Source organism: Geotrypetes seraphini, chromosome 5, assembly GCF_902459505.1.
Source record: "Geotrypetes seraphini chromosome 5, aGeoSer1.1, whole genome shotgun sequence".
Lineage (NCBI taxonomy): Eukaryota > Metazoa > Chordata > Amphibia > Gymnophiona > Dermophiidae > Geotrypetes > Geotrypetes seraphini.
Window position 1 is genome coordinate 3,693,959 of NC_047088.1, and position 13,346 is coordinate 3,707,304.

General features: G+C 44.8%; 1 protein-coding gene across 9 annotated transcripts in view; it reads left to right on the forward strand.

The window, feature by feature from the left end:
- NLGN3 (neuroligin 3) overlaps window positions 1-13,346 on the forward strand; it is a 149,858-nt gene that overhangs the window by 93,319 nt on the left and 43,193 nt on the right. For all 9 annotated transcript variants that reach the window (XM_033946116.1, XM_033946114.1, XM_033946117.1 and 6 more), the window contains one exon: window positions 7,420-7,605. In XM_033946116.1, coding sequence (XP_033802007.1) covers window positions 7,420-7,605 — 186 coding nt within the window. The remainder of the gene's footprint in view (window positions 1-7,419; window positions 7,606-13,346) is intronic.

Consider the following 13,346-nt stretch of genomic DNA (forward strand, 5'->3'; position numbering starts at 1 on the left):
CGTTAGTCGAGAGGGTTCAGAGGATAGCGACACGTCTGATAAAAGGTATGGAAAACCTGTCATACGCTGAAAGATTGGAGAAGCTGGGTCTCTTTTCCCTGGAGAAGAGGAGACTTAAAGGGGATATGATAGAGACTTATAAGATCATGAAGGGCATAGAGAGAGTTGAGAGGGACAGATTCTTCAAACTTTCAAAATATAAAAGAACAAGAGGCCACTCGGAAAAGTTGTTAGGGGACAGATTCAAAATAAATACTAGGAAGTTCTTTTTTACCCAACGTGTGGTGGACATCCTCTGGAATGCACTTCCAGAGGATGTTATAGGACAGAGTACGGTACTGGGGTTTAAGAAGGGATTGGACAATTTCCTACTGGAAAAGGGGATAGAGGGGTATAGATAGAGGATTACTGCACAGGTCCTGGACCTGTTGGGCCACCGCGTGAACGGACTGCTGGGCAAGATGGACCTCGGGTCTGACCCAGCAGAGGCATTTCTTATGTTCTTAACAGAGAGTGGGGGTGAATGGACAATACTCGGACTGGAAAAGCGACACCAGTGGGGTGCCGCAGGGCCCGGTGCTTGGACCTGTGCTCTTCAACATCTTTATAAACGATCTGGACATAGGTACAACAAGCGAGGTGATTAAATTTGCGGACGATACGAAGTTATTCAGAGTAGTGAAATACAGGGGTATTGCAAAGATCTGCAACTTGACATAATCAGGCTCAAGGAATGGACATCAACATGGCAGATGAGGTTCAATGTGGACAAGTGTAAAGTGATGCATGTCGGTAACAAAAATCTCATGCATGAATACAGGATGTCCGGGGTGGTTCTTGGAGAGACCTCCCAGGAAAGAGACTTGGGAGTTCAGATCGACAAGTCAATGAAGCTGTCCATAAAATGTGCTGTGGCGGCGGCGAAAAGGGTGAACAGTATACTAGGAATGATAAAGAAGGGGATCACGAACAGATTGGAGAAGGTTATCATGCCGCTGTACCGGGCCATGGTGCATTCTCACCTGGAGTACTGCGTACAGCACTGGTCGCCGTACATGAAGAAGGACACGGTACTACTTGAAAGGGTCCAGAGAAGAGTGACGAAGATGGTTAGGGGTTTGGAGGAGCTGCCGTACAGCGAAAGATTAGAGAAACTGGGCCTCTTCTCCCTCTAACAGAGGAGATTGAGAGGGGACATGATCGAAACATTCAAGGTACTGAAGGGGATAGACTTAGTAGATAAGGACAGGTTGTTCACCCTCTCCAAGGTAGAGAGAACGAGAGGGCACTCTCTAATGTTAAAAAGAGATAGATTCCGTACGAACAAAAGGAAGTTCTTCTTCACCCAGAGAGTGGTGGAAAACTGGAACGCTCTTCCGGAATCTGTCATAGAAGAAAACACCCTCCAGGGATTCAAGACAAAAGTTAGACAAATTCCTGCTGAACAAGGACGTACCCTGATAGGGATAGTCTCAGTCAGGGTACCGGTCTTTGACCAGAGGGCCTCTGCGGGAGCAGACTGCTGGGCATGATGGACCACTGGTCTGAGCTTCTTAGCTTCCAGAACCTCCCTATGTTATTGCTATCCACATGTACTAGGACAGCAGATTCCTCCTCAGTACTGTCTAAACTCTGCCACTTTCGCACCTGGCAAGCAAGCGACCAAGCAATCCTCATGCCCACCAGCCACCCAGCTATCTAGTACATAAGAACATAAGAGTTGCCATACTGGGATAGACCAAAGGTCAATCAAGCCCAGTATCCTATTTCCAGCAGTGGCCAATCCAGGTCATAAATACCTGGCAAGATTCCAAGGAGTAAAAGAGATTTTATGCTGTTTATCCTAGGAATTTCCCCCAAGTCCACCTTAGTAATAGCTTATGGACTTTTCTTTTAGGAAATTATCCAACCTTTTTAAAATCCTGTTAAGCTAACTGCTTTCACTACATTCTCCAGCAGCAAATTTCAGTTTAATGCTAATGATTAAATCTCCCACTACAATGGCCATCCTTAAACTTCCCTCCTGGGTAGAAACCCCTGAAGACACCTCCTCAGTGTGCACCAAGCATATACAGTACATATGACCTCTCACCAACTGGTAGACAATTTTAGACCTGTTTCTAATTTACCATTTGTATCAAAGGTTTTAGAAAAATTAGTTTTAGTGCACTTAGAGGGTTTTGTGGAGAAACAGGAGATACTTTCTCTTTATCAGTCAGGATTTAGGAAGTTTCACAAAGAGCTCAGGGAACAGGTCTGATCTCTGGTAGCTAAAATGGCCGACTCGTAGGAGTTGAGGCAGACAGAGCGGTATATAGAGAAGGCCTACAGGGAAATAGAGAAGTCCCACTTCCAGTCTGGTGACCTCTGTGCTGCTTCCTGAAGGGAGAGCATCACAATGGAGAGGCAGGAAATGATCATGTAGCCAGGACCTGTCCTCCAGGGGATGCAATATCCTTTCACACTGAGGAGGTGTCTTCAGGGGTTTCTGCCAGGAGGGACGGGTTAGGATGGCCATTGTAGTGGGAGATTTGATCATTAGCATTAAACTGAAATTTGCTGCTGGAGAATGTAGTGAAAGCAGTTAGCTTAGCAGGATTTTTAAAAGGTTTGGATAATTGCATTACATTAGTGTCTTCTATCCCGCCAATACCTTTCAGTTCTAGGCGGTTTACAACAAAACAAAAGTCAATAAGCTATTACCAAGATGGACTTGGGGAAACTCTGGGATTTTACCAGGTACTTGCAACCTGGGTTGACCACTCTTGGAAACAGGATACTGGGCTTGATGGACCTTTGGTCTATCCCAGTATGGCAACTCTTATGTACTAGATAGCTGGGTGGCTGGTGGGCGTGAGGATCGCTCGGTCACTTGCCTGGGTTGAGATCGTAGCCGATGCATGTGACTGCATCATGTCACATCTGTACAAGCACAGATGCACTCCAGACTCGGCCCGAAGAGATGGAATGGGGTGGGGCCAGGTGTCCTTTTTCCAGATGCCAAATCTGGTAACCCTAGCGATGGAGGGTTAAGTGACTTGCATAAGGAACTGCAGTGAGAACCGAATCCAGTTCCCCAGGATCTCAATCCACTGCTCTAACCATTGCTTTTATGTACTTACTATATAATGTGGTGCAATGGTTAAAGCTACAGCCTCAGCACCCTGAGGTTGTGGGTTCAAATCCACGCTGCTCCTTGTGACCTTGAACAGGTCACTTGATCCCCCATTGCCCCAGGTACATTAGATAGATTGAGAGCTCGCTGGGACAGACAGAGAAAAAAAATGGAGTACCTGAATAAATTCATGTACCGCATATACTCAAATATAAACCAGGGGGGTCTTGGTTTCTGCACCCTGTCCCCCCTCCCTGCCGTGTACCTGAAATCCCTGGTGGTCCAGAGGTGTAGCGGGCAGAAGCGAGCTTTCTGCGCTCCTGCCCTGCTTCTAAATCAGTCACTGCCGTGAGTTCTGGCTTCAGCTTATCAAGCAGGAGTGCTGAGCGTCTTACCGAATGGCTGCGGCAAGTCTGGCAAGAATTCTCAGGAGCCATTCAGGAAGCCGCTCAGCGCCGAGCAGGAACGCCAAAGTGCACTCCTGCTCGATACACCTCTGGACCACCAGGGATTCCAGGTACACGGCAGGGAGGGGGGACAGGGTGCAGAGCCTTGGAGGGAGGGGGGACAGGGTGGAGAGCTGGGAAGGGGGCTGTGTGTAGTGTCTGATAGGGAGGAGGCTGGGTGCCCGACTTATGTTTGAGTCAACCATTTTTCCTCCTGTTATGGGGGTCTCGACTTATATTCGAATATATACAATAAACCATTCTGAGCTCCCCAGGGAGAATGATATAGAAAATGTAACAAATAAATACAGTATAACAACAACAATTTATTATTTCTATAGCATAAGAGGTTATAATGCTACTCTTAACAGCCTAATAACAGCTGTGCCTGTCTGTTTTTAGTAGACGCTGCTGTGGTGCTCTCACAGGAACAATCTTTCACGAGAATAGTGAAGTGAGGGGGTGTGGTTTGTGGAAAGGCATGCTGGTGCGATACTAGGAGCAATTCAACAGACTAGCATATGAACTTATCCCTGCTGTTGAAAAAGTTTTTTTCTTTTTTTAGGGGGAGGAGGGAAGGTTCTGCCTCGGTACTTATTCCTGTGTAGCCTTTTGCTGTTTTGGGTGTCCAGTGAATGAGAGAAGACTGTCTGCAAAGTCTGGCACCATTTTGTTCCAGGCTTTTTTCAAGCAACCCTTCTCTTTTGCTGAAATTCTGTTTCCTGCACATGCTTGGAGACTCAGACCTTCTGGCACCAGAACATTATACGGCATTATATGGTCCCAGTACACAAGTAAAAGTACGTGTATTGGTAAAAGGACATGTTTTTAAAGAGATCCACGTGTAAGTATGTTCAGGGGCAGTGGGACACTTTTTTAGCTGGAAGGACCAAAGAAACCAATATTTAACCCAGTTCCCAAATGCTCTATCAATGCTGAGTTCAGCAAAATATTGCTTGGGCTGTGGTCCAGTGGCTCATCCTAATTACTGTTCCCTCTAATCTGATCAGGAGTCCCCTATCTACAGACCTGCCAGTAGGAGGTGCTGTTTCACTACTACATTTTCAATAGTGAGGGACAGGCAAACTGCTGAACTCCAGGAAACCTGGCTGTCCTTAGTGCCTCAAGACACAATAGTGAAGCATCTGCTACTGACAGCCATGCAGTTGGAGGACCCCACCCAGCTTAGAAGGAACATAAGAATAGCCTTACTGGGTCAGACCAATGGTCCATCAAGCCCAGTAGCAAGTTCTCACAATGATCAATCCAGGTCACTAGTACCTGGCCAAAACCCAAGGAGTAAAAAACAAAAGGAATTGACCCCAAAATATCCACAGAGAAGAAAATTAGTTTTCTCTGGGTTTTCTCAAAACCCAAGGAGTAGCAACATTCCATGCTACCAATCCAGGGCAAGCAGTGGCCTCCCTCATGTCTTTCTCAATAACAGTCTATGGACTTTTCCTCCAGGAATTTGTCCAACCCTTTCTTAAAACCAGCTACACATCCGCTGTTACAACATCCTCTGGCAATGCGTTCCAGAGCTTAACTATTTTCTGAGTGAAAAAGATTTCCTCCTATTGGTTTTAAGAGTATTTCCCTGTAACTTCATCGAGTGTCCCCTAGTCTTTGCAATTTTTGAGGGAGTGAAAAATCGATCCACTTGTACCCGTTCTATTCCTCTCAGGATTTTGTAGACTTCGATCCTATCTCCCCTCAGCCGTCTCTTTTCCAAGCTGAAGAGCCCTAACCGTTTTAGTCTTTCCTCATATGAGAAGAGTTCCATCCCCTTTACCATCTTGGTCGCTCTTCTTTGAACCTTTTCTAGAACATAAGAATTACCGCTGCTGGGTCAGACCAGTGGTCCATTGTGCCCAGGAGTCCGCTCACGCAGCGGCCCCCAGATCAAAGACCAGTGCTCTAAAGGAGTCCAGCCTCACCAGCGTATGTTCCAGTTTAGCAGGAACTTGTCCAACTTTGTCTTGAATCTCTGGAGGGTGTTTTCCCCTAAAACAGACTCCGGAAGAGCGTTCCGATTTTCTACTTCTCTCTGGGTGAAGAAGAACTTCCTTACGTTTGTACGGAATCTATCCCCTTTCAACTTTAGAAAGTGCCCTCTTGTTCTCCCTTCCTTGGAGAGGGTGAGCAATCTGTCTTTATCTACAAAGTCTATTCCCTTCAGTATTTTGAATGTTTCGATCATGTCCCCTCTCAGTCTCCTCTTTTCAAGGGAGAAGAGGCCCAGTTTCTCCAATCTCTCACTGTACAGCAACTCCTCCAGCCCCTTAACCATTTTAGTCGCTATTCTCTGGACCTTTTCGAGTAGTACCGTGTCCTCCTTCATGAATGGCGACCAGTGCTGGACGCAGTACTCCAGGTGTCTAGTATCCCTGACTTTTAAACTGTTTTTATGTAAATTTGATATTGTGCACCGCTTAGAAATCTGATTAAGCGGTTTAAAATTTTTTTTAATAAACTTGAAACCATGACCTGGTACAGCAGCATGATAACCTTCTCCGATCTGTTCGTGATCCCCTTCTTTATCATTCCTAGCTTTCTGTTTGCCCTTTTCGCCACCGTCGCGCATTGCATGGATGGCTTCATCGATATGTCAATCAGAACTCCCAAGTCTCTTTCCTGGGAGGTCTCTCCAAGTACCTCCCCGGACATCCTGTATTCGTGCATGAGATTTTTGTTACCGACATGCATCACTTTACACTTATCCACGTTGAACCTCATTTGCCATGTCAATGCCCATTTCTCGAGCTTGATTATGTCACGTTGCAGATCTTCGCAATCCCCCTGTGTCTTCACTACTCTGAATAACTTTGTATCGTCCGCAAATTTAATCACCTCACTCATCGTACCAATGTCCAGATCGTTTATAAAGATGTTGAAGAGCACCGAGCCCTGCGGCATCCCACTGGTGACGCTCTTCCAGTCTGAGTATTGTCTATTTACCCCCACTCTCTGTTTCCTATGCTCCAGTCAGTTTTTAATCCACGTGAGTATTTCACCCTCGATTCCATGGCTCGCAATTTTCCGAAGTAGTCGTTCATGTGGAACCTTGTCGAACACCACTATATCTTTCTTGAGATACGGAGACCAGAACTGAACACAATACTCCAAATGAGGTCGCACCATGGAGCGATACAGAAGCATTATAATATTCTTAGTCTTGTTAACCATCCCTTTTTAATAATTCCTAGCATCCTATTTGCTTTTTTGGCCGCCACCACACATTGGGTGGAAGGTTTCATCGTATTGTCTACCATGACACCCAGATCCTTTTCTTGGGCATTAATCCCCAAGGTGGACCCTAGCATCGATAACTGCGATTCAGGTTATTCTTCCCAATATGCATCATTCTGCATTTGTCCACATTTAAATTTCATCTGCCTCTTGGACGCACAGTTTTCCAGTTTCTTAAGGTCTACCTGCAATTTTTCATGCTTATGTTCTTCATGTGATGTTGTTTTAGAAAAACACTTTGGTGCTTAGGTTATAAAGTAGACCCAAAACCAAAGTGTAACTTGCTTTTGACTACATTTTTCCATGAAGCATATCATTTTTTTCCTCTCCTCACTCCACTCCAGTACTTCCCCCTTTACTAGACATAATTCTTTAACTGGACATCTGGTAGGAACTAGGCCCCTGTGAGTTCTGCTCATGGTCTGTGGAGCCTGCTGGCTATAAGAAACTGTTTGTGTAAGTGACATTCTTTACAGAATTTCCTGCTTGTAACTTATTAGTTTATGGAATGAAGCATTTATCTATAAAATCTGTTGACTATCAAACTTATGTTTTGACGATTTCCTACTTTGAAGTCATTCCTAATGCTCTAACTGTACTTAATTGTAGGATTCCTGAGTACGGGTGATCAGGCTGCCAAAGGGAATTATGGACTCCTTGACCAGATTCAAGCCCTGCGTTGGATCAGTGAGAATGTTGCTTTCTTCGGTGGAGACCCTTTGCGAATTACTGTCTTTGGATCTGGAATTGGTGCTTCCTGTGTCAGCCTTCTCACACTATCTCACCATTCGGAGGGTAAGTCTGGGCTTCCTTTTCTCCCTTAGAAGTCACATCTGTGGTGCTCCCCTCTCGTTACGTTGATTCTTGGGGTCTTTCTCACCTTTCTCAAAGTCTTACTACTCTTTTTCTCATCTTCACAGTCTCATTACTTCTTCCTCCCTACACTGCATCTTTGATTGGGGGGGATTTATCCTCTTTGTCGCCACTCTGAATGTAAGACTTGGGGGCTTTTTCTGTTCTTCAATGTCTCACTATTCTGTGGTGGATCTGGAGGTTTCAAAGCACTCCCTCCTTCCTCCTTCCTCATGTCTCATTACTGAGCACTGGTTTGCATTTCCTTCTTGGCTCCGCGGAGGAGTCGGGGGACTCTGAGCGAAGTCTAGATTTTTCCTTCTCATCACTGTAAAGGCAAGTTGGGGTACAGAAGGATATCCCTAAACTTAGAGCCATATTTTACATAGAAAGTAGAGATCAGAATTGAGATGTCCAAGTTGTAACATGCTTAATTCCTTTGATATTTTAAAAAGAATTTGCTGGTGCAGAGCTTTTTCTCCAATATCAGTGAAAGCAGCCATTTTACAAATAAGCATGTTGAAAATATGAACAGCATAATCCATGGGTAAGTCCTGACACACCCCACACAAACCTCCATGTGTAACTGCTGTCAAGTAGTGAGACCATAGTCTTAACCTGAAATAACATGAGCACTTTTTTAAACTTATGCACGGCCTCTGGGCTTTTGCGAATCCCAATAGAGCCGTCTTTTTCCTATACACAACTTCCCTTCATAAAATCAAACCCCTTTGAAACTTGTGTGGTAGCAGTTCCAAAGCATTCACTACCCATTCCTTAGATTACTCCTGAGTCTAACCCTTTTCACCTTCATCCTATGCTCCCTTGTTCCAGAAGAGATCCACATCCTGTGCATTTATGCCACATAGGTATTTAAATGTCTCTATCCTATCTCCCCTCTCCCGCCGTATACGCATGGAGATCTCGAAGTCTGTCCCATACACCTTATGACGAAGACCACTGACCATTTTAGTAGCCTTCCTCTGGACCAACTCCAGTACTCCAAATGGGGTCACCACCTTTTTTTCCTGTTCGCCATTCCTCTCCTTATACACCCAGACACCCTTCTGGCTTTTGCCATCATAAGTTTCTCAGATAGGATCATCCCCTATACTGCACCTCTCTCTTGGGTTTTTGAATCTCAAACGCAAGACCCTTCATTTTTTAGCATGAAATCTTAGCTGCTATTCTTCAGATTTCACATGTTATCTACGCTTTCCACGGGGACTTTGGTATCATCTGCAAAGAAGCCAATCTTCCCCAACAGCCCTTCTGCAATGTCTCGCACAAAAAAGTTAAAAAGATGCTTGAAGCCATCGGAGGCCAGTGGCAGAATAGGATGTGGCTGCATTCATGTCTCGGTGTCCTTGAAAGTAAGATGCGAAGTGAGTCAGAAGCAGGAAGGTGTGTGGAATTGGGTTAGAGGTAGACTGGCTGGTCTCTTTTTTTTTCTCTTTGACTTTTCTCTCTCTCTTTGTCTTGCACAAGAGGTTTTTCTCTCATGCAGCGTTACGTCCACTGCTCTGCTCTGCTTCCTTCTTTCTGACCTTTCAAAGCATGAGGTTAATGATGAGACAGAGGAGGAGTTAAGGTCACAGTCTCTCATATATAACATACCCTTCCCCCCCACACTTTCTTTTGACAAGATGTCAGAACAACTATGTAAATATTGAACAGAATAATTCACATCACTAAAAGCAAAACGCACAGGGACAGTGCAGCCAGGGCTAATGGCCTTTGGGAACAAAAGAAGTCTGTTTGGAGCTGAAAATGTCAAGTATGCAGTGAGAGGAGTTGGCCATGCCTAGAGAAGATCTGAGAGGGCAGCATTAAGTGTCCTGGAAGCAATTCTCTGACCAGAGAGGCTAGGTGACACTTGGTTCGGTTGAATTTGTAGAGATGGTCAGACACATGACCCTTTGAAAATAAGATTCATTTCTGACAGACATCTTTTCTGCTCTCTCTGCAGAGACTTCAGATCACTTAATGTCCACAATTCCATACAAATCAGGACAAAATTGGGTCTCTTTAATGTGTCTGTATTCTTTCGCTGTCTACTTGATTAAGCATCCTGTAGTTGAATCTCAGTAGTCCCTGGGTGAGGTTACAAAGCTAACTCTGGAGATCTCAACCTAACTGACTTGCAGAATACCAAAGGGGCAAGAAGTCTCTCCACACTGCTCTGTAGTGATGAAAGAGCTGCTGAATGGCTCGCTTTAGGGTTGTGATACAACACTTTCATATGGATTGTGCAAAATAAAGTGAAGCCCCCCCTGAACCTCTTTAACTCTTCGCCAGTATGAGCAGTATCTCCAACCTGCTGCTGCATTCCTTATACCCAGGTTGTCCAACTCATCCAGCTGTTACTAAAGGAAATGCAATCAAGAGTTTTGGCGCCGCCAGCAAGTCGGGTAAAAGGAACGCCAAGAATTGATAGTGCTAATACGGAGATGCCAATATCTGGAACTTTGAGAATACACAAGTACTGCGAAATACGTCAGTTTGAGCATTCAGTAATTTTGAGATGTTGGCTACAATGAGATATTTATAATTAATTATTTGAAAAAACACTCTCACTTTTGTGTGTGTTGCACTTTATAATTTATAGCACAGGGTATACGCCTAAGATGGTGTGTAGTAGGACTTGAAATAGAGCTACTCAAGTGTTTAAGCCTAGAACTCTGGGTCTCCCAGCGTCCCAATAGCTTGTATCACTGCACTGAGGGTACACTTACACAAAAATTTTTAATAAATTATTTAGAAGAAATCTGTATATTATTGGACAGAACAATTAAGAAGTTCTCTTCATTACTTTATTACTTCTTAGGGATCTTTGTTTGTTAGATTGCCATTTGGGTTTATAGCATAGAGTGAAACTACTTCACTCCAAAGGCCTGTTCTTCCTTCGTCTACAGAAGTACGTCACCAACTATATAACCCTCTTGGGTTTCTGTAGCCCAGATGCATGAACATTAAATCTTAACTGCCAAATTGTAGATCATTCTTCAAGTTTCTTTAGTCTGCTTTATTCCCTATAGTCACAATCTTAAGATGAGAAGTGATACAGAACTTAAAACGTATGACCCTAGTATGCTGATATAGTCATCTCCATTTGGTAACAGCTAGAAAGCTTGGGCTGGTGATACAGGAGATGGTTTGCTAATGGTGGATCTTTTGTAGGTGCCATTGCTGATGATGGCACCTACAAAACTTGTAGGTAAACTTGCTGGTAATTTCTGCCTTTGCGGGTTCATCTTTATATCACTTCTTATCGGCAATGACTTCACAGTCTGATAGCATCATGTTAGGTGGTTGGCCAATGCCCTTTTGTTATGGCTAGGCATAACCACAACGACCTGGAAATTTGTACGACGAGTGAGGTGATTAAATTTGCAGACGATATGAAGTTATTCAGAGTAGTGAAGACGCAGGAGGATTGTGAAAACCTGCAACGTGACATAATCAAGCTCGAGAAATGGGCATTGACATGGCAAATGAGGTTTAACATGGATAAGTGTAAGGTGATGCATGTTGATAACAAAAATCTTATACACAAATACAGGACGTCCGGTGCAGTACATGGAGAGACCCTCCAGGAAAGAGACTTGGGAGTACTGGTCGACAAGTCAATGAAGCAGTCTGCACAATGTGTGGTGGTGGCGAAAATGGCGAACAGAATGCTGGGAATGATTAAGAAGGGGATCACGAATAGATCAGAGAAGGTTATCATGCCGCTGTACCATGGTGAGGTACGCCCTCACCTAGTAAACTGCGTCCAGCACTGGTCACTGTACATAAAGAAGGACACGGTACTACTCGAAAGGGTCCAGAGAAGAGAGACTAAAATGGTTAAGGGGCTGGAGGAGATGCCGTACAGTGAGAGATTAGAGAAACTGGGCCTCTTCTCCCTTGAAAAGAGGAGACTGAGAGGGGACATGATCGAAACATTCAAGATAATGAAGGGAATAGACTTAGTAGATAAAGACAGGTAGGTTGTTCACCCTCTCCAAGGTAGAGAGAACGAGAGGGCACTCTCTAAAGTTAAAAGGAGTTAGACTCCGTACAAACGTAAGGAAGTTCTTCACCCAGAGAGTGGTAGAAAACTGGAACACTCTGCCGGAGACTGTTATAGGGGAAAACACCCTCCAGGGATTCAAGACAAAGTTAGATAAGTTTCTGCTGAACCAGAACGTACGCAGGTAAGGCTAGTCTCAGTTAGGGCACTAGTCTTTGTTACGAGCTGACAAGACAGGGAAGATGAGAATGTTTCACGTTATGTTTCCACAGAAATAAAGAATGGGGGAAGAAGAAAGTTGGGTTTAAGGGGAAAGAAATGAAGCTCAGTCTTGGTCAAGTTCAGTTTCAGATGGTGGTGAGACCTCCAAGCTAGAGAATGAAATGGGGAAAAATTTGTCCCTTTCTCCATGGGATCTATCTTTTTCCCCATCCCATCTCTGCAACCTCAGCCTCGAAAACTTTGTAATCTAAGGAAATACTTTTTTTACAGAAAGGGTGGTAGATAGGAGTATGAAAGGGTATTAAAAGGTTTTAGACAAGATCACTTACAGGTCATGGACCTGATGGGCCGCCACGTGAGCGGACTGCTAGGCGCGATGGACCCCTGGTCTGACCCAGCGGAGGCAACTTCTTATGTTCTTATGTGTGGAATAGTCTCCCAGTAGAGGTGGTGGAGCCAAAGACTGAGTTCAAGAAAGCGTGGGAGAAGAGGAGATAGTGGATGCTGCAGATGGGCCATTTAGCCTTTATCTGCCTTCATGTTTTTGTCAAAAGCATCAGATAGTTTCTAGACAGAGGAGGATAGAATAGAGAGGCCCTTGGATGTGACCAGGGAAACTTTATCAAGGGCTGTTTCTGTTGAATGGAGAAGATGAAAGGCAAGTTGTAGTAGAACAAGAATAACTAAGAAAATCAATACAATGGCGGAGAATAGTATATTCAAGTACCTTGGATGAGAAAGGAAGGAGGGAGATGGGGTGATAGTTGGAAGGACAGGTAAGGCCCAATGAAGTTGTTTTGAGGGTACTGCAACTACAGCTGTAAATCAAAATCTAGCAACTCTTCCCCTCTGCCTGCACCCCAGACATTCGGGCATCTCTCCATGGCCCCCATTTCTCTCTGTGCCCACTTCCTGCCACCACTCCAAGTGACCATATGAGTTTGGCCTCCTCTAGCTACCCCGCCCACTGCCAGTCTGCCACAAGCTGATACAGTTGCAGCAGAGGCAGCACTGATAGGTGCCTCTTTTGGTGGCGGGACTTTTCCTTTGTTGCATCCCACCCACAGGAAATTGCATCACAGATGTGGGACGAAGCAGAGGAGATGCCCCGCTGCCAAAAGAGAGCTTTCAATGCTGCCTCTGCTGTGGCAGACCGGCAGCAGATGTAGGAAGCTGGACCCACACAGTTGCATTGGGGTCCAAATTCAAGCCACCCCTCCTTTTGGGCGGCCTTGCTGGGCTTGCTCTATCATAGCTACACACCTGATAATGTCTTTGTATTCCTGCATGGTACACCTCAACTACTGTGTGCAATTCTGAGCACCACATCTCAAAAAAGATATAGCAGAATTAGAGGAGGTACAGAGAAGGGCAACAAAAATGATGGAGGAAATGGGACAACCTATCCCATTGAGGAAAAGTTAAAGAGGCTAGGGCTCTTCAGCTT